Raw genomic sequence first — 22,193 nt, 5'->3', positions numbered from 1 at the left:
GGGTGGATTATCCCTGCTTGTGGGAGTAGTAGTACACAGACACTGGGTAGTTGGATACTATAGTATTGGACCTATATGTACCCCCGTCTTTGGCCCGGAACGTCGTTCTGGAGGGCTTGCAGCTGGAGTGGATGGGGCCCAGGATTTACTAACCTGGGGACTGGTACTCTGGTCTCCCTCGCCTTCCAAGGCGGTCAGCAGTAGCTCCCCACACACCCTCACTTCCCCCAGTACCTCCGACAGCCCTCCCACACCCAGTGACTGTCAGTTCAATAGTATTATTGGGCTTCCCTTTAAGCAGTACCCTTCCTTGACCACCTGTATAGACCCTTCAAATGCTATTCTGTGAATGGGGTGTAAGGGTTAAATAATTATGCAGTCACAATATTTACCCAGGGTTAGAAGAGCAAATGGAACTTGGAAGAAACAGACACACACAATGATCCCAATAATGTCTACTTTATATAGAAGCCTGGGCATGTTATCCATTACACTGTCATTTATTAATACATGGCACCGGGTGCTCTTGCTATTATAATGTAGGGGAAGCTCTTCCCACCATAGGGACCGAGTGCTCAATACATTAAAACACCCCGCTTGTACTAGGGGAACCCAGGCATAAAATAGAGACACATTGGGAGTTCAAAGAACCAAATAATCAAATAATCAAATAACCAAATAACAAAATAAAACCAAGTAAATGTGGGCCCACGTTACCAAAAGAAAACCTAACCTAAGCCGGCTTAAATTGTACGGGGTACCCCTTAGACCAGGGGTGGGCAATTATTTTTCCCGGGGGGCCGAATGAGCAACTGAAAATATGTTGGAGGGCCGACTCCAGTGTAAAGTAAAGATATCCAAATGGTTTATTTGCAAAGTCTCTCTTTACAGAAGTGGTCCTAAATCTACTTTCCTAAATATTCCTGTCAATACTACACATACTACTACAAGGTAAGAAAACTGTATTTTCCCAGTCTCCAAAATCACCGCCGACTCCACACATGAAAATTCCTTCGTAGTGTGCCAGCCGTAAATCCACTTGCTGGCTTCTGGCTTCCGTCCATTGTTGAGTCCATCCTTTCGGTCCCGTTCAGTCTGGTCGAAGATGCAAAACTCCCGTTCTTCTTCTTCTTCTTATTTGAATTTCCGGCAGTGTAGACGCATCGTGGCGTATTACTGCCCTCCACAATTCTTGCTTCGCCCACACTTGAGAAAGTTTACACTCCTCTTCTTCTTCTCATCTTCAAAACACATTTCTATCGTCTCTGTCTCCTTCTTCTCTGCTCCTCTTGTCATACAATCACAATACAAACATCATCTCCTCTCTTGGAGGGCCCCCCCAAGAGGGGGAACCCTCCATCTCTTCTTCTTCTTCTTATTTGAATTTCCGGCAGTGTAGACGCATCGTGGCGTATTACTGCCCTCCACAATTCTTGCTTCGTCCACACTTGAGAAAGTTTACACTCCTCTTCTTCTTCTTCTCATCTTCAAAACACATTTCTATCGTCTCTGTCTCCTTCTTCTCTGCTCCTCTTGTCATACAATCACAATACAAACATCATCTCCTCTCTTGGAAACACCCGCTTATATAGAGACCCAAAGGTTCTAGAATGTTCGGTTATGACCTCATACGGTGACATCACGAAGGTTCCATAACTTCTATCATGACGTCATACGGTGGTTCCAGAATGTTTTACGTTCTAGCATGTCCTACTATGACCTCACCCCACACGTTCCGGACTGTTTTATGTTCCAGAAAGATCTATTATGACATCACCACAAACGTTCTAGAATGTTCTATGTTCTAGAAAGTTCTTGTGAAGTGTAATTTCACATTCTTAATCCTCTGGGGCCCGACAACAGGGTTGATCGTTAAGTCATGTTCATCCTTCTCTCAAAAACTGTTAAAACAGTATATCCATTCATTAAATTCAGAGCAGGCCGATAGCGTTTGTGTCCAAGGCCGCAGCGCCTCTTCCCCCTCAAAAGCCCATTCCATTCGACTCCCTAAATGACCATATAAAGCCAACCCAATCAGAGACGATCGAGGCGTCTCTATTCCACTGTGTTAAAACACATGACACTTTTGCTTTTTGTCACTTTTAAGGCACTCCCATAGTCGAGCAGACTGTACACAGAGCAGACTCCGCGGAGGTCCACTGGACTCTTTGAGCCTTCATAGTCGAGCGGACCTCCGCGGACCAATTTCCTACATGTCACGCGCCAGTTTACACAATTGTCCCCACGCTGTTCAACTTCTGTCATGTCGTCATCATCCGATGTCAAAATAAAGAGTATGTTATCTCCGTTTCCAATATTTCGATAATAAAACGGGCAGTTTTACGCACTTGAATAACAGGTATATAGGCAGCGAGATGCAATGTACCGTATAGGCTTGAGGTGGACAGCGCTGGTGCTGAAATGACAAACATGCATTGCATGAAATAAAAGCACCAGTTTTATTTCAAAATATAGATAACATTCTATGTTATCTCCGTTTCCAATATTTCGAAATAAAACTGGCAATTTTACACACTTCATTTAGAAAAGCCATTCAAACATCTCTCTTGGCACGGAGCGAGTGGTCAGAGTAAAATGCAGATCGGCGTCACATTAAATGCAGTTCGATGTCAACCAAAACGCCGAGCAGCGTTTTGTGTGACACCAAGTCAGCGGCGCGGATGTCCGCGCGTCAGAAAATATGAGCTTCGCACCTGTGGGTCTGCTGTCCACTGAGATCAAAGCTCAAAGAGCCGCGCGGACCTCCGCGGAGTCTGCTCTGTGTACAGTCTGCTGGACTATGGGAGCGCCTTAACTCTGACAGACCTGTGATATGCACTCTGACAGACTAGAAGTCCGTCCGTACGGGCGTACTGTATATATATATTTTCTTCTCTAATAAACCTGTGTTCATTTAACGTGAGTATTCCGGCTGTCTTTCTGCTCCTGTTTCTTTATTTCAGAATACCTGATTCGCAGTGTTGCGCTGTTTTAGACTGCCCGTGGAGAACCTGTCGTGGTTTGCACGCTCATAAGGCCAATCTCTTGTCTCTGTATGGACTGGCAGTGTGTTATTTAGGTGATGGATAAATATCACATACGTACTCCTTGTTGAAGGTTGAGATCTTCAGATTAACAAGAGGTTCAGAATTGCTTCCCCCTCAATGATGTCACAAGGGGATGCATTAGCTTTGATGAACCAACTAGCTGTGCTCTCTGTCACAGACAGAACATTAAAGGCACAGATGGTGTCATGCTTGTCAATGGGACGCTACAGCCTAACACCGGTTCCTGACAGGCAGCGAGCGAGCGAACTGGAGACGAAATCGCGCGCGACACTGTCCTGATATGATGCGGCGCTTGTCCGAGTGTGTCTGTGTGTGTGTATTTACCTGGAAGCACAGGGGCAAAGCAGCCTGTGATTCTCGACCAATAAAAAGTGTTTAGGGGCGGGACTCGGCCGCGTAATCACTCAACTAGAGACACAGCGAGCGAATATTTGAGGGGGGAGCGACATCGCCGCTCAGTTCGCTGTCGCTCGCGGTAGGTCAGGATAGTCTGATTGAAACGAATACATTTTTATCATTTTCGCAATCACGCTCGCTCGCGTCGCTCCCTGTCAGGAACCGGTGTAATGTCCGGGCTCTACATGAAATGCTCCATATTCCTGAATAATTATTTAAAAAATGAAGGCTGTGTGAAAACATGACCTTAAGATCCTCTGTTGATTAGAGGGACCGAGGTATTGGCAATGTGATGCTGTAACATGACTTCATGTTTGTGGAGGGTTGAGTGCCCCCCCCCAATACAAAAGAGACTATGAATGGTTTATCTTTACCTGATAAACATGAGGTAGTAAGAATGTCGGGGTTCTGAAGATACCTTCTTCTTAGTGTTTCAACAGTCCTCCCTGATCCACAGACACTCATGTGGCATTCAGACTACGGTAGCAGGCGGTATAGGCAGTAAACCAGATATCATTTTTTTCCAATGACATTTTTTAAATGTGATTTGTTAACGCCAACATTGAAACAATTTGATTACTGATCAAATTAACTACTCTAGTTACTGTAATTTTTACTAAAATAATTAAAAATTCCACTGGAGTCATAACTCTTTTACTTGGTGATGTTTTATTTTGACCCCTAAGAGTAGCGAGTACGATCAGATCTGACATTCAGAAGAACAGTCATTCTGATAACATCCTTGTCGATATGACTAAAAATGGACTATTTATACCCAAATATTGATCCATAGAATCCATAAAATTATTTTACTTTGCAAAGATCACGACAAATTTGGTAATCACTAACATTAGGAAGGAAACGATTTTGAATGTAACTAAATACTTTAAGTACTTGTTTTTGTGTGCAATCTTTAACTTGAGTCATTTTGTGGACAAGTTACTGTTAACGACAACTTCAGCTAAACTTGACAGAGGTAACGGTAGTTCTTCTTGAATTATACAATTGAGTATCTTTCCACCTCAGCAAGCCCGTCCCCATCCCCAGCCTCTCCAACCCCAACCCCACCCACTTTCTCCAACAGCGGAGTCACGTAAACAAGCCTGCCGAAATTCAAACCTGTCAATAATAATAATAATAATAATAATAATAATAATAATAATAACTTTATTTGTATAGCACTTTTCATACAGAGGTTGCAGTTCAAAGTGCTTCACAACAGTAAAAATACAGGCATGGGTGAGCATAGCAGGGTATGGAAAATCACAGTGTTTCACATTAGGATCTAGCATCCTAATAGGCTCTCTATTCAGTAATACAAATAATAAAGTAGTTTAAAATGATTAAGTTTAAAAATAGTCTAAAAATTATAAAATAGAACGGACATACAACAACAGTAAAAAATGTAAATAGCAAGGTTACAGTAAAAAGTGTGAAAAATAGTTTAAAATGATTCAGTTTAAAAATAGTCATCAGTAAGAAGTAAAAAGTGTGATAACCGACACATGAATTTGATAGGCAGTGTAAAATAAGATAAAATTAGCATAGAAAAGTAGGCAGGGTAAGAATAGTGCAGGTAAGTCATTGAAATGCCTGAGCAAAGAGATAGGTTTTAAGCTGTCTTTTGAAGATGTAGCGAGTTGGCTTCCCTGATGTTTTGGGGTAGTTTGTTCCACAGTTTTGGGGCATAGTTGATAAAGGCTGCATTACTGATCCTCTTTTGACTGTTTCTGGGAGCCTCTAGTAGTCCAGCAGCTGATGATCGCAGTGTTCTTGCTGGCATGTAATTTATTAGAGTGTTGGTGATGTAGCTAGGTCCCTGTCCATTTAGAGCTTTGTATGTAGGGAGAAGGACCTTAAAGTCAATTCTAAATGTTACAGGAAGCCAGTGTAAAGCAGCTAAGACTGGACTAATGTGCTCTCTCCTTTTGGTTCTAGTTAGCAGTCGGGCTGCAGAGTTTTGGATTAGCTGAAGCCTCTTTGTGGTTTTCTTAGGGAGACCTGTGAAAAGTGCATTACAGTAGTCTACCGGCTAGATATGAATGCATGAAATAGCTTCTCAGCATCGTTCAGATTAATAAATGGTCGTACTTTTGCTATATTTCTGAGATGGAAGAACGATGTTTTCGTTACTTTGCTAATATGAGAATTGAAGTTCAGTTCTGAATCTATGATAACCCCGAGACTAGTGACCTCAGATTTGATCCAAGGGGTTAGTCCTCCTAGGTTCTTTATTAACGTTTCTTTTTTAGTTTTGGGGCCGATAATTAGAATTTCAGTTTTGTTCTCATTTAGTTTCAGGAAGTTCTTACTCATCCATGTATTTATTGCCAGTAAGCAGTCTGTAATGGAGCTAATCGCTGTATAATTTGGTTCAGCAGATATGTACAGTTGTGTATCATCCGCATAGCTATGGAAATCTACATTATGTTCTCTGATGATATCACCCAGCGGTAACATGTAAAGGGAGAAGAGTAAAGGACCTAAGCAACTCCCTTGTGCAACTCCATAGTTGTTGTCGTATATATCAGACATGTGCTCTCCTAGTCTAACATAGAATTTCCTCCCTCTGATGTATGTTTTGAACCAGCTTAGCACATGTTCTGAGAAACCGACAAGGTTTTCAAGACGATCGATTAGAATATCGTGATCGATTGTATCAAATGCTGCACTGAGATCTAGCAGGACAAGGATGGAGATCTTATTCTCGTTAGAGTTTAGCCTGAGGTCATAGAATATTGATCAACTCCTAACCCCTCCTAGTTCTTCCGTAAAGCATGTCAGAGAAGCTTGGGCCTGGGCGGATTGGCCCTGACAGAGGAGTAAGCCCCGATGTGGCTGATCAGGTTGGGCTCCAGGCTGTGTGCCCTCTCTCCCGGTGCGGTCCTGGCCCTCCGGTACAGAACCGTGTCCTTAGCGTTCCCTTTGGCGCAGAGCTCCTCGTCCAGATACTCCGCCACCCTGAGTGAGGCGTTCCCCGGGTAGAGCATGGCGGGCGTGCAGCACTCGGTGGCCGGCCCTACGGCATACAGCTGGGGGGACAGTCTCCGCACCTCCAGGAGGTAGTGCCTCCCCACCAGCTCCGCGGCGGCCATGACGTACGCGGTAAAGAAGAGCAGGTGTGGGACGGAGAGGGTGAACGACAGGGAGAAAGGGTTACAGTGCGGCAAGGTCAAGAGGAGCGCAGTGGCTGCCACCAGTCCGAGCCCCGCCCACTCCAGGATGCGGTACGGCTCTGGGTTCCAGTAGCGCTGCAGCCTCTCGGGGTGGTAGAGTTTGACGTAGAGGGTGTGGAGCGCAAACCGACGCGAGAGAACGTCCTTTACGACGGCGAAGAAGTCGTGGGCCGGCAACGCGTCGTCCTCCAGCACGACGACGTGTTTGGGCCTCGCCAGCTCCCATCCTTTCCGCAGGCAGTAGACGTAGTCCCTCTTCTCCCTCTCGAACACGTTGCCGCTCGCCCCGTCCCTCAGCCGCTCCTCGGGCGAGCGGCGCACCACTCGGAAGTGGCTCTCCAGCAGGGAGGCGTCCTCGTTCGTCGCGGGACCGCTTTCCACGTCGCACACCAGCACCTCGGCGCACCGCCGCTCCCCGCAGCCTCTCAGGAGACCCGCCAGCCGCCGCGTCACCCGGAGCAGGTAGTGAAAGTGCCGGCCCTCGGTTCGCCTTGCCGTCACCACGGTGACCAACAGCTCCGGCCCCGTGACGGCATCTGCCAAGCCGGAGGAGGGCAAGGCGGAGGTCCTCCTCTGCCAAAAGCGCAAAGCCTCCTGCCCCCTCTCGTAGCTGTCCTGTAGGACCTCCTCGCTCATGGAGTCCAAATACATTGACTGTATGAAAAAGTAGGAGTAGAGAAGCCGATGACAAGACAAAGGGAGCAGAATGCAAAAGGTGACAACACAAAGAGCCAACCCTTGGGTGAAAGGACTGGACCATTGTAAATGCCGACTCCCACGTGCTCTCCATGGAGGCATTATCAGGTTGAGGTTGAGGTTGAGGGCGAACAGTTCACATTCCAGTTGTACCCCGCCTAGTAGTGTAACCTACACCTATTGCAAGACTGCATTAGAACTATGTTTTATAAAAGCACCATGACTGAAACAAAGGACAATGACTCTTGTTATGGTGGCTTATAAACTTATAATTATAATGTAGTTAGTAAAAATGAGTTAGAAAACCACATTCCATGTCAAAAGAAGAGTTTTCGGCTTGATCCTTGGCAGCCACGTCGAGTTTCCTCAGAGTGGAAAGATTAGTTCCACCTCGTACTGCCATCACAACTTCTGAGGAAATACAAAATACAGTCCGTCTTCCGTCTAAAATCCACAACATTCTATTACGACATCACCACAAACGTTCTAGAATGTTCTATGTTCCAGAAAGGTCTATTATGACATCACCACAAACGTTCTAGAAGGTTCTATGTTCTAGAATGCACTATTATGACAAATACGCCGGTTCAATGACTTTATCTAAATCCAATCAATATTAAACATTCATATAATACAATAACCGAAATATATATATAGCTTTGGCTCTTACACATATAATATAGGACACTAGAAACATAAAGTAACATACGGAAAATAGGACCTATAATGTCCAAAATAGCTAAATAGGTACTTACATTTTTACTGAAAGACATCTTTGGTTGAGAAAGAACTTCTTCTCCTGCCGGCCACCACATTGTGAGAAAGAGGTAAGAAAAAAACGGACTCTTAAACTCTCACGTGCTCCAGAGTCCAGTCCACCACAACATGCATGCTCACACTATGAAGCCCCGCCCAACAAAACAAGGTACAGGCCCCGACGCCCCGCCCACGCACAGTAAAACCAAGTACAAGCCCTGAAGAAGCGCCGCCTCAAACAAGAGTACAAGCCCCGAAGCCCCGCCCAGACGTTGGGCTTGCGGCTCTGCAGATATACCCTACTCGGGGGGGTTGCGGGCGGCACTGCAGATATACCCTACTCGCGCGTGGAGTGCCAGGCCCCGCCCCTCTGCGCGAGCTGCGTGTGAACAGTGAGCCAGTCTGACAGAGTGAAGCTGGTCGCGAGCCGAGCAACAACACAACACGTCGTCCTGTTTTATTTTATACATATTTAATTAAAATGGCATATCACAGTCCGTATCGAGCACCCCCTACCCAACAACAACAACAAGCCGCCAACGCGCCCCCGGACCAAGCTTTTCTGTGGAATATCTTCCAGAGGTGAGTCTTCCTTCCTGTAGTACTGTACACGTTATTATTATTAATATTCCCCCGCAGTGAGACTGGAGCTGCTGGGTGCTGCTGGTGGTAGTAACGCTGTAGAATGGAGAGCGGGGTTGTGGTGAGTCCAACCCAGACCCTCTCCGTGTATTAATATTTATATATATAAATATTCATATTTCATTGACACATTCCTGTGTGTGAGCCCCCCCCCCCCACTCTGGCCTCTAACGGTCTTTTTAAGTTGTAGGAATGAAGAAACGTTAGGGTAACGTAGGTAATAATAATAACCTCGGATGTCCCACAGTAGACCGTGGATCTTCTTGGGGCGGATATGTTTTTGATTTTTGACTTTCAGTTTCGAAGCTTCCCTGGTGGGAATTTATTATATCTGCTCTCTTTCTCTCTCTCGTCTTGTCTGGGCCTGTTTTAATAATTTTGTATAGAGTTACACTTACAATGAACTTCAAGGCCCACTCACTCACACACACAGAGCCTTGTTGGTGTGACAGTGAGGAGGATACTGTATAATTTGCATTCATTCTTCTTCCATGGATGCAGTTACCAGTAGCAGCCAGTCAGTACTAAATAGTAGGCATGATTAAACAGTTTCATTCAATCAGTGAATTAGACTAACAACAAGACTAATCTAAATCCACTCTGTCTCATCTAGTGTATCTGTCCTGTGAGACACTGGGTCCCTTTCAGCTCTCTCAAGTATTATTGATCATCATCATCAATAAGTGTGTCAGTGAGGCTGATAGTATGCAGCAGGGGAGGGGGGGGGGTCTTGCCCCTGGTGGTAGTAAGCGTTATATAATACTGCAGAGGGGTTTGCTTCACTTCATTCTCATTGGCTTTCTTCATAACATTGACATGCTGCAGGCAAGACTGTGGAAACACCATAACTAATTATTTATGGATGGTGCAAAAAAAAAAAAAAAAAACCTTACAAATGCATTCTCTGGCCAATCAGTATTCCTCTCTATTCCACCCAGACTAGATACACACACACACACACGCACACACACAGAAGAGAGAGGGAGGGAGAATCACCCATTCACACTCTCTCTTTCATGAACTAACTCTGTTTACACACACACACACACACACGCACACACACACACACACACACACACACACACACACACACACACACACACACACGAGCAGGTTACCTTTCCTCTTGGTCTTATTCCCTAACTAACCTGATCCACCAGATGGTCTTGTTATGCAAAACCATCTGGGAAGTCTTCCTTTGAAACTGTTTGGAAATAATACGTCTTGAAAAAAGTACTCGGCGGTGTCTTTGCCTGTAGTTGCCGGTCGTTCGGGGGCGCAAGTGCATAACTTGAAGCCTGACCAGATGGATTCTTCTCTCACGTGATCTTGCGAAGCCGGCCCGCCGTGCAAGGTTATACCTATTCGCGTTCACTCTCTTTCATTCACTCACACATGCACACAGACTCGTGCACTCCCTCACTCAGCCTCTTACAAACGCACTCGACACTTTCTCTCTCCCCCTCTCACAAAAGTATTTGGATTAAAGTCTCTTTATCGCCACATTTTTAGGAATGTGTCCTCTGCTTTTTTTTAACCCATCCTCCTAACTATTTAGCAGCAGTGGAGCCAGCAGCCACAGTGCAGCGCCTGGGGACCAGCTCTAGTTCTAACACCGGTCCCTTGGTCAAGGTTAATGGCAGGATTATGTACCTACTACTAGTATCCATTGCTGCCTTCGAGGCCAGCCTTAAAACCCATCTATTTTACTCTGCCTTCCACTAGGGCCTGTTTTTTATCTGCTCCTAAATTTTATTTTTTATTTTTTTTTATATTTTATTTTATTCATTTGAAATGTTTTTATGTTTTAAACCTTTTTTTATTCTTATCTTTTTATTTTATTCATTTGAATGTTTTCTTGTTTTAAACCTTTTATTCTATTTTTAATTAAATGTTCCTTCTGCTGTGAAGCACATTGAGAGCTCACTGAGTTTAAAGTGTGCTATGTAAATGAAATGTATTATTATGTCTTTTATGGTGTGGGATAAATACTCAAACATACGCATGTACACACACACACACATACACACTTACTCACACACACACACACACACACACACACACACACACACACACACACACACACACACACACACACACACACACACACACACACACACACACACACACCTCTCTAGAGTATTGCAGCCCTCATTTACAGTCTCAGTGAGTCTGACAGCAGAGCACTGGAATTCCCTCAGTCATGTGACCAAGCTCACCAGAGCAAACGGTTATAAGCGGCACACACAGACACGAACACAGACACATACACACACACACACACACACACACACACACACACACACAGACACGTACACACACAAGTGAACTGTAGGCCTCCTTCACACACTGACACACAAACAAAATGAACACACACACACCTCCACACATACCAGCCTGGATACAAGTAACTCAATGAGCAGTAGGCTTCTATCTCTCTCTCTCTCTCTCTCTCTCTCTCTCTCTCTCTCTCTCTCTCTCTCTCTCTCTCTATCTCTCTCTCCCTCTCTCTTTCCCCCCTCTTTTTTCTCTATTATCTTACACACAGAAACACATGAACGCACACAGTTAACAAGCTACACACACACACACACACACACACACACACACCCTGATGGAAACAAGACTAACGTCTTTCTCAGGTCTGCATCCCCTTAACAATTGTGTGTATTGAGCCGTACTGTATTGTACCCATTCTGCAATCTGTTAAATAAAGTTTTCATTCATTCACACACACACACACACACACACACACACACACACACACACACACGCACACACCTACACCTTGATGATGACTCATCTCTTCCTGCTGTGGTGTTTTTAGTGGCAGTGTGTTTGGTCTGAGTCATACGCTGTAATCCCCCTCTTTCATACTCTCAGCCTGACTGTTATTATCGTGACACTGTGTGTAACTTCTATGTCGTCACGTGGTAAACGGTAGCCACTCATTGTTATTCTTCATTCAATGACTAAACAGTTGGATTGGATTCATTCATTGTATTCATGTTCGTTTGCTCCGTCAACAGTTATGGGGATAACAGGAATGTGTAGGCGGCAAAGTTGGACTTAAAGGAGGCTCGACGACGGTCTTTATTACAGTATGATATTGTCTTTTAAAGTAACACCCCATCTAAAAAATAAAGCCAATTTAATATGCACATAATTGATGCATATATCCCAAAACTATGAACTGTCTTGTGTCTTTTCAGTTAGTGGCTATCAGCTAGTGTTTTCAGTAAACTGAAAGTTAAATCCTATCTAAAGCCATGAAAGATTAGGGCTGCATGGTTGTTTCCCAGTCGGAGTCTAATTTTGTAACGGCAGAGCTCTGTCTGTGGCACAGACTGATGATGCAAGCACTGGTGGCCGTGTGATTCGAACAGCTCAGTGAAATGATGACAGACCTTCCAAGGGACTGTTCACTTAGCAGCTACCCCTCTCTCTCTCTCTCTCTCTCGTGATATGAACATGCTAACTTCTTAAGCCAGATAAGAAATAAATACAAATGCAGTACAATATTTGCTCTTGTTAATCAGATGCCCATTACTACTACTACTACTACTACTACTACTACTACTACTACTACTACTACTACTACTACTACTACTCACATAGAAGTGCTTCTTGTTCTTGACATTGCACTGTTCTTTGACGTTGTGCTCTCCCAGTGAAACTCCTCACTAGGGCTGGGGGGCGATTCTTGCTAAAATGTGAATCACGATTCTCTCACACGATTCTTATTTTTTCAATAAAATCATTTATTGCACTCTTCCTTAAACAGACAACATAACATATATCAAAGTGCTTGACTTAAACTTAAACATATATCAAAGTGCTTGACTTAAACTTAAGTCAAGTAAAGTAAAGTAAAAAGTAAAAAAAAAAAAAAAAAAAATTATAATATAATATAATTTTTTTTTATAAAAAGAAAATCGTCCTAATTTAGAAATGAGATTGCATAGGTCTATTAATCGAGATCGCGATTTATTTTCGATTAATTGCCCAGCCCTACTCCTCACTGTCGGCTGAAAAGAAGCGGCTTGATAGTATAAAACTGAGTTCTTTGGATTGATATGATGAGCCAGCTGGACAGAGAGAACGAAGGTGAAGTCAATCCATGGTCTTTATTGACAGGAACACGGAGAACGAGGAACAGTCCTGGAGACCACAGCCCTCCATGGGGGCTGTGTGGCTCTAGAATGATGACACAACCATGCTTTTATACTATGTGGGTTCCAAATTTAGCGAGCCACTGGTTAATAAATGGATGATCAGGCTTGGTGGTATATGGTCATATATGTGGGGGTATATGTGAGCTGTTGCTGAATCTGATAATATGTCCATCTTTGCTCCTCCTCAGTGGCCTGTGGCCGGAGGCCGATATAGCCAAGCATTAGGTCACACAGGTCATCAGGTCAAAGTATTCTGGGTCCCGTCTGGCTGCTTCCTGGCACATTCCAATGTACTCATGGTGACCAGAGGAGCTGGATGTAGAATATTAGACATTAAATGAACTGAATATACTGTATCAGACTGGCGACTCTGTGCGTATCGGAGGAGAAAATCAAATCTAAACCGTGACCTTGAAAATGAAATTGCTATTGAATCTGAGAATATGTGCATCGTTACGTTACGCCCCCAGTATCTAAGGATTTAATCGGGTTCCAAATGTTTGGTCTCTCCTCCTCCTCTCTCACACCGTGACCACCTCATCCCAGAGGCCCGTCTCGGTGTGAGCGCAGCGGGCAGAGGAGCGGCAATGCCTCCGGTATGACAACAATGTGTCGATAACAAAAGCTGCTTCAGTCTGAGAGCCGAGAGAGGAGACACACAGTCAACAACAACAACACTGATACGTCGCTACGGAAACACAGTGGTGTGTTCTATGGCCTTGTGACCTTGTGACTGGTGGTGGATGGTGACACATTATAGCCTTAAGGTTGGGAAACACGTGGAACTAGTAACGTTAGGAATGGTTCGGGCTGGTTCGGTGTTTGTTCAGGCTCCGCTGAGTACATTACTTGCCCACTGCCACCGCCGGTGTATCTGTTTTTTTAATAGAAATAAGACCCATTTAGTTCATTTTCAACTTATCGGTTCCCACATTCATCACTTAGAAAAAAACTAACGGCAGGTAATCTATTCCATGAGGTAGGGAGCGAGGTAGACAAAGGCTTTTCTTTTTAACCCTAGGAATCGATAGAAGCCCCGCATTTTGTGAGCGCAGAGCACGAGCGGGCGAGTATCGGGAGATGAGATCGGATAGATAGAGCGGTGCGAGCCCATTTAAAATGATGTAAGTGAGGAGTGTAGCACTTTAAAGTCAGCCCTGGCTTAAATAGGAAGCCAGTGAGTGTAGGGCGGACAAAACTGGCGTGATGTGATCAAAATGTTCTAGTTTTAGTTTAGTATCAGGTTGGTCAACTACTAACTATTCTGATCAGTTTCAGAATAACTGGAGAAACGTGTGTGTCCCCCCCCCCCCCTCCCCGCCCTCTCATCAACACCAGCTGAAACTACTGTTTGGGCTTGAGGGGGGAGGGGTGCGCTGCATTTACAACACAAGACAAAATGAGAGCAACACGGCGTGCTGCAAAATAATTGTTTGATTTGAAATGTGAATAGACAGTCTCCTCCCCACCGCATGTATATATTCCCTCCCCGCCGTATGTATATTTCCCTCCCACCCCCTCCTAATGTACAGTCCCCTCCCCATCATATGTATATACTCTGTCAGGATCTAGGGGTAACAGTACTGTATATTTGAATACCGCCTATGTCACAAATGTATCAGTACTAAATACCTATATGTCCCTATGCCATAAATGTCATGTTTGTTGTGTATGTCATAAATGTCTATATGAATTGAAAATGGGGGACCCTGATGGAAACAAGACAAACGTCTTTCTCAGGTCTGCATCCCCTTAACAATTGTATGTATTGAGCCGTACTGTATTGTACCCATTCTGCAATCTGTTAAATAAAGTTTTCATTCATTCATTCATTCATTCATTCATTCATTCATGAATCGCCCCGCCCCCTTAGTGTTCATTCACTAGTAGTGGTCGCTAGAATGACACCGCACACACCATTCCTACAGCCTTGAACCATTGAATGAATTCAATCAGTATTGCCCCTTGACCCAGGCAATAAAACATACACTAGTAAAAAATGTTTTAAAACGGCTTGAAAAAAGACGTTTATGGAGGAGAAGTGGTCGTCCAGGTCACTGACTCCTCCTGTGTACCTGAGCGGCGGTGCAGGCGTGGGGCGCCGACGGCTCTCATGAATACCCGCTCAGATCTGTGTGACTTAAAAATAATAGTGTTTGGTTTTTATATTTTCCGTCATGAGAGCCGGCCTCACTTTAAGACCGTTGCGTCTGGTGGAGGGGGAGGCCGGGCGGGGTTTCCCCCCCCCCCACACAGACAGACACGTCTCCTGAGGTCGCCTCGTAGGAAAGAGTGAATCATTAGGGAAAATCTGACTCTGTCGTTTCTTATTAATGGCGTTCAAAACTGGCCAGATTGTTCACTGCCTAGGGAGGGAGAGGGAGGGAGAGAGAGAGAGAGAGGTTTAGTAACACACATACACTAACACACACAGCTCTGACTCCAGTAGGGCTGATGAGCCCGAACGTTCAAACCTTCGTGCTTTACGTTGGCATTCGAATTCTAAATCAACATTTTAATTTTAGATTTTTAATAATAAAAAAATATATATATATTATTTGTAAAATATTTTTTTCTATTAATTCTGTTTAAACCAATGGCCGGTTTTCTTCACAGTTGCAGATAAAGATTAGGCTACGCTAATATTATAGTATTAAAAACTGATGAGTTATATTCATTAAAGAAAGTTGACGGGCTGCTGGGGCTTCTCCCTGGGCTGGGTCTGGGGCTGGAAAGTTGATTTAATTAATAAAAAAAAAAAAAGCCTCAGATTAATCACTTTATTCAAATTGAGGATTTAGTTTGAGGATATTTATAAAAAAAAAAAAACGGACGAAGTTCGAGTCCCAAAAACAGGCTTCGGGGAAACAGCCTTTTAGACTCCAGCCTGGTGGTGGTGGAGGAGGAGGGTGGGTTCCAGTAACACACACAGCTCTCTGACTCCAGCCTGGTGGAGGTGGTGGAGGAGGGTGGGTTCCAGTAACACACACAGCTCTCTGACTCCAGCCTGGTGGTGGTGGTGGAGGAGGGTGGGTTCCAGTAACACACACAGCTCTCTGACTCCAGCCTGGTGGTGGTGGTGGAGGAGGGTGGGTTCCAGTAACACACACAGCTCTCTGACTCCAGCCTGGTGGTGGTGGTGGAGGAGGGTGGGTTCCAGTAACACACACAGCTCTCTGACTCCAGCCTGGTGGTGGTGGTGGTGGAGGAGGGTGGGTTCCAGTAACACACACAGCTCTCTGACTCCAGCCTGGTGGTGGTGGAGGAGGAGGGTGGGTTCCAGTAACACACACAGCTCTCTGACTCCAGCCTGGTGGTGGTGGAGGAGGAGGGTGGGTTCCAGTAACACACACAGCTCTCTGACTCCAGCCTGGTGGTGGTGGAGGAGGAGGGTGGGTTCCAGTAACACACACAGCTCTCTGACTCCAGCCTGGTGGTGGTGGTGGAGGAGGGTGGGTTCCAGTAACACACACAGCTCTCTGACTCCAGCCTGGTGGTGGTGGTGGAGGAGGGTGGGTTCCAGTAACATGTTTTCTTGCGTTCGTTTTTTTGCATTCGTTTTCATTCGTTTTAGTTCGTTCTTTTTTTTGCTTTTCTTTTTTTTGCTTTTTTTTTTTTTGTTTTTTTTGCCTTCGTTTTCGTTTGTTCTTTTTTTTTCGTTCGTTTTTTTCGTTCGTTTTAGTTCGTTTTAGTTTTAGTTCGTTTTAGTTTTAGTTTGTTCGTTTTAGTTAACTAACCATGTGACAGCTGAGAGGAGGAGTGGAGGTTAAAACTCTTGCGTTCGTTTTTTTGCGTTCGTTTTCGCTTCAGTTAGTTCGTTTTTTTTGCGTTCGTTTTCATTTTCGTTCGTTTTCGTTTTAGTTCATTCTTTTTTTGCGTCCTTATTTTTTGCGTTGGTTTCCCTTTTTGTTTTAGTTTGTTCGTTTTTTAGCATACATTTTTTTGCGTTTGTTTTCGTTTTAGTTCATTTTCGTTTTAATTCGTTCGTTTTTTTTTGCTTCGTTTTTTTGCATTCTTTTTTTGCGTTCGTTTTCGTTTGTTTTCGTTTTAGTTCGTTCTTTTTTTTGCTCTGACTCCAGCGTGGTGGTGGTGGAGGAGGGTGGGTTCCAGTAACACACACAGCTCTCTGACTCCAGCCTGGTGGTGGTGGTGGAGGAGGAGGGTGGGTTCCAGTAACACACACAGCTCTCTGACTCCAGCCTGGTGGTGGTGGAGGAGGAGGGTGGGTTCCAGTAACACACACAGCCCTCTGACTCCAGCCTGGTGGTGGTGGAGGAGGAGGGTGGGTTCCAGTAACACACACAGCTCTCTGACTCCAGCCTGGTGGTGGTGGAGGAGGGTGGGTTCCAGTAATAAATAACCACTCTTGTGTTCTCCTCAGTCCGCAGCACGTCACACAAGGCTGCCCTTCATGGAGGTCAGTTTTCCTAAGGAGGCCAGCAGGCAGTTATTCACCCTCTTTATTTATCTAGAGCTGAACGGGAGGAGGAGGGCAAACAAACGGGAGGATTACTGTGTGCGGACATCAGTTGGAGAGGAATGATCCCATCAACAGATCTGATTAAATCACATCATTAAAGTGCAAGTTCAGCACCCCCCCCCCCCCCCCCCGCAGCCCTATCTGCCACTCACCACTGATGTGGTTGATAGGTAGAGGCCTCCTTTCTCAGGACAATCCATGCTGTTCTTCATACTGGACACACAACTAAAAAGGGGCCATATGCTCAAGTCTGTACAGGCCTTGGAATAAATGTTGAAACCTACTCCTTGAGTGTGTTTTTGTCAGGGCTTGTACAGACTAAAGCGTGACCCCCCCCCCCGTTATCCAGTGTTGGGGAAAGTTCACTTTCTCTACATGAACTAGTTCAGTTCACAGTTTACACATTTTAAAATGAACTAGTTCAGTTCATAGTTCATAGTTCGTGGTTTAAAAAATTAACTAGTTTATATGTATTTTTTCAATATGTTGCTGCGAGCTATGATTTGTCATTTATTGCCACCACAACCCATATAGAACCACAGACGGCAATCGGAATACTGGCATTTCCATCACACTGTGATTTATTTATCAGTGTTTCCCATTGCCTTGAAGGGCCGGCCCGCGTAGCAAGTCTCTCTCCGCGCGCAACACACACACACCGAAACAGCTTTTCTGTTATTTATGAATGTGTGAAGACTGTCTGTATTACACACAGAGGGAACTGTCTGACCACTTTCAAACTTAAGTACAGAATAAAAAAATACTTCCAAATGAACTTTCATGATTATGAATAAGTCGGCCTTCCATTCAGAGTTCATGTTCAACTCTGTGATTTCTAGCTCTAGGAGAGAGTGGTGGATGTTCACACATATTATTGACTCAGGCTCATGGCTAACTGTCCTGGGAAACGGGAATGATTTGAATAGACCTTGCGTCATTATGGCATCAGAATGTATTATACCAGAAGTAGGCGCTGTTCACACGACCACAGCTGCATGGACCACAGAGGAAGGCGAGGAGGGATCTATTAATAACGTCGTCAGTCCGTCCGCTCATCTTCCTATAGCTGCATCAGAGACTCGGGAGAAGCCCGAAAATATCTGTGAGAAGTCTATTCTTAAAGAGCCAGTACAATTATGTTAATTCAGTCGGAATGTTAATGTTAGCAGTATAATTTTGTCAGTTTCATCATTTGATTTCTTAGTGCACCCTCTCTGAGCACAGCCAGCTCTCAGTATGTTGAGGGGGCGTGGCTTAGTGCACCCTCTCTGAGCACAGCCAGCTCTCAGTATGTTGAGGGGGCGTGGCTTAGTGCACCCTCTCTGAGTTATAAAAAGTTGGAGTCCAAGGCAGCTCTACAAATTTTAAAAAGCCTTTATTAAATGGCTCACATTATTTAGATAATTTAAATGAAACCACTACATAGGGCCTTCATCAGGGTATACGTAAGCCGAAACATGTTGGTTTCTTTTAAATGATCTAAATAATGTGAGCCATTTAATAAAGGCTTTTAAAAATTTGTAGCGCTGCCTTGGACTTCAACTTTTTATAACTATAACGGATCCCACCCCGGATTTTATCCAAAGAGCACCTACTGAAACACAAAACTAAGAACGCTGTAGCCGTCTCCATATCCTCTTTTGGATAGTTTCCTTACTTGTTTGTGTACAAGCTACAGCGGATATCCTTTACAACTACTGACAACTGACTGACTGACTGACTGACTGATGAGTGAATCAGGGACGCTGAGTAGATGATGCAATCTTCTCCAGGAAGTAGATCTGAAACGGTTTGATTCTGTTGATATCCAGGAGGATAGTTTCTCATTTCCACAAAACTCACGACTATAATAACATTTTGGATAACTTTACATTGACAATATTTAAAAACATGATTTTCATTGTACTGGTTCTTTAAAATGGGTGGCATTCCCCTTTAACAGAACTCAGGGGAAACCGCTCTGTGGTTTACTTTGGGAGTTCCCTCGCTCTCTCTCTCTCTCCCTCTCTCCTCTCTCTCTTTCTCTCCAGTCTGTCTCCTTGTGTGTCTCTATTTTAGCCAGGCTGCGTGCATGTGGTTAAGTTTAAGAGTCCCCCCCCCCCCCTCTCTCTCTCTCTCGCTCTCGCTCTCGCTCTCTCTCTCTCTCTCTCTCTCTCTCTCTCTCTCTCTCTCTCTCTCTCTCTCTCTCTCTCTCTCTCTCTCTCTCTCTCGAAACATCGTTTGTTGTGTCTTCTGTGTTGGACAGGGAGGGGTTGCTAAGGAACAGTTGAGTCATTGGAGGGTTGACTGAGCTACATTTCACAACTGTGTGAGGCCTCAGGCCTGTTTATGTTTTCCACACACCTCACCTCAGAGACACTATTGGACACTTATGAGAGAAGGACACTATTGGACCGTTAGGGCTGAGAGAAGGACACTATTGGACCGTTAGGGCTGAGAGAAGGACACTATTGGACCGTTAGGGCTGAGAGAAGGACACTATTGGACCGTTAGGGCTGAGAGAAGGACACTATTGGACCGTTAGGGCTGAGAGAAGGACACTATTGGACCGTTAGGCTGAGAGAAGGACACTATTGGACCGTTAGGCTGAGAGAAGGACACTATTGGACCGTTAGGGCTGAGAGAAGGACACTATTGGACCGTTAGGGCTGAGAGAAGGACACTATTGGACCGTTAGGTGGTGAAATGATGAAATGGCAGAAGTATTATACTAGTACAGTACAATATAGCTCTAAATGTAGTACAGTATAAGGCACATTAGGGCTGGGCGATTTATCGAAATAAAATTGCGATCTCGATTCATACTCCTATGCAATCTCATTTCTAAATTATGATGATTTATTTTATAAAAAAAAAAGAAATATATATATATATTTTCTTTTTTACTTAACTTTTTTAAATTATGACGATTCTGACTTGAGTTATTTTGTATGTTACAAGAGACTTTTAAGTCAAGCACTTTGATATGTTATGTTGTCTGTTTAAGAAAGAGTGCAATAAATGATTTAACACTTTGACTGCCTAAAAACGATTTACAACGTCTTTGCTGGCGATGCTAAAGTTGCCGGGGGACGCTGTACAGCGTCCTTATATCAATATTTCAAAAATCTGGAATCGGATTCATATTCCCCCTCCGCTGGCCTGAGATTCACCAGCAGGACCCACTGAGCTCTCTGGCGGTTCAGGAGCGCCATCTGGTGGCCGATCGGCGCAACTGCTTAACAGGAAGCGCAGTAGAGGTTTTGCTGGTCGGCCCTATTGCTTCCGGCCACTCGGGATAGGTTCCGGCACTCTAGCTCGTCACTCTACATAGCGATCGATTGCCAATAACTCGATAAACAACATGATTTGGACGTATATACCATTATACAAGCTGGAGATGGACCGGGTAATAATATATCCCATAATGATAAAATTTCTACTCGACGATGATCGCCCAACGGCGCGCGGAGACTGGGGTGAGTTTCAGCGTGTAACGTTACCATCTTCGATACTAACTGCTTTTATCAACATTTGACCCACATTAGATGATTGGTATAACGCTGCCCACGGAATTATAAACGCCCCCTCGCCCATCCGGTCAACATCAGATGACGTGTAGTAACTTCTAGAAGTACGTCTAGTTGGAATTTTTTATATCGCGCTGATTGCCATCAAACTGTATTTCATCATCAATATAATGCATTTGGGGCTATAGATCACGTTCTGGAGAAAGTTGCAGAAAGAGATGAAAACATACTTATACATTAGACCATACTTTACTATGAATATGTGAATGAAAAAGTTTAACGTTGCTACACAATGAACAATACATATAGGACTTTGAATGGGCCCTAATAATGGCAATGTAGCAATAGAATTTAAAAAGTTATAGCCCTGCAAAGAAGGGGACGTTCTCCATAGACAAATAGCGCTGGCAATCTATGGTATATCATTAATTTAACCCATGGCAGCCAAAGTGTTAATGGAAAAAATAAGAATCGTGTGAGACAGAATCGGGATCTCAATTCTTAGAGAGAAACATCGCGATTCACATTTGAGCAAGAATCGCCCCCAGCCCTAACGTACATCTAAATATAGTACAGTATAATAGAGCTCTAAATAGAGTACAGTATAGTAGAGCTCTAAATATAGCTGGTACAGTATTATCACAGTATGGGTGTGTAGTGTGTGCAAAGTGCATTGTGGGTGTGACCGTGGTGTGGACACACCCCAGTAGGTTTGCATGTAGAAACCAGCACCATTCTGGTCACCATTCTTGATGAGCAACATTCTCAGACTTGGAAAAGCAACATATCTTTACCCTTTCACTGCCACACGACAACCCTTTCACTGTGACAATACAGAAGGTTAGCCCTTTACTATCACACAACCGACGGCGATGCTCCATCATTAGCATCATTAGCTCTGCGGATGTTCTAATAAATATGCACGATCAAGTTCAACAACGTGTGCTTTTATTTTGATATTCCTTAATTCCACGTCGAAATTACGCGACACATTAAGTGTGGGGGGTGGTCAAAAAACATCCTAAATAAAATGGGGTCGTTGTGTAAAAAAAGTTTGAGAACCCCTGATCTTCTAGAGTGATGGAAAAAGTCGCACTAAAGTTGCACTACTGTTCAGACTGGGATGCCATTGCAAAACATCCGACCTGTATCTTATTTAGGACCACATGTGAAAGTGTCCCACATCCGAATGGACCAGATTCCCTGTGATGTGTTCAACTTCACACTGAGCACAGATGTGGGCCACTCCCTCCTGCAGGCTGAACGTGGCGTCTAATGTTCTGACTAGGGACCCG

The 22,193-nt window shown here is 44.3% G+C and overlaps 2 protein-coding genes across 4 annotated transcripts in view; one reads left to right on the top strand and one right to left on the bottom strand.

Annotated features, from left to right (window-relative positions):
* pdcd6 (programmed cell death 6) overlaps positions 1 to 22,193 on the top strand; it is a 73,209-nt gene that overhangs the window by 8,403 nt on the left and 42,613 nt on the right. The window contains exon 1 of one of the 3 annotated variants that reach the window (XM_084326677.1): positions 8,512 to 8,674. The exons of the other annotated variants lie outside the window; for them this stretch is intronic. Within the exon in view, the coding sequence (XP_084182803.1) occupies positions 8,574 to 8,674 (101 nt within the window). The 5' untranslated portion in view covers positions 8,512 to 8,573. Of the gene's footprint in view, positions 1 to 8,511; positions 8,675 to 22,193 lie in introns of those variants that run through there. 3 annotated transcript variants of the gene reach the window in all.
* On the bottom strand, positions 6,245 to 7,438 carry LOC311238573 (post-GPI attachment to proteins factor 4-like; the record flags this gene model as incomplete). Its single annotated transcript, XM_084326672.1, has 1 exon — positions 6,245 to 7,438. One exon carries the CDS (start codon positions 7,436 to 7,438, stop codon positions 6,245 to 6,247), a length of 1,194 nt encoding a protein of 397 aa, XP_084182798.1.

Source organism: Notolepis coatsorum, assembly GCF_963971535.1.
Source record: "Notolepis coatsorum genome assembly, chromosome: 12".
Lineage (NCBI taxonomy): Eukaryota > Metazoa > Chordata > Actinopteri > Aulopiformes > Paralepididae > Notolepis > Notolepis coatsorum.
This window is presented reverse-complemented; position numbering and strand designations above follow the sequence as displayed.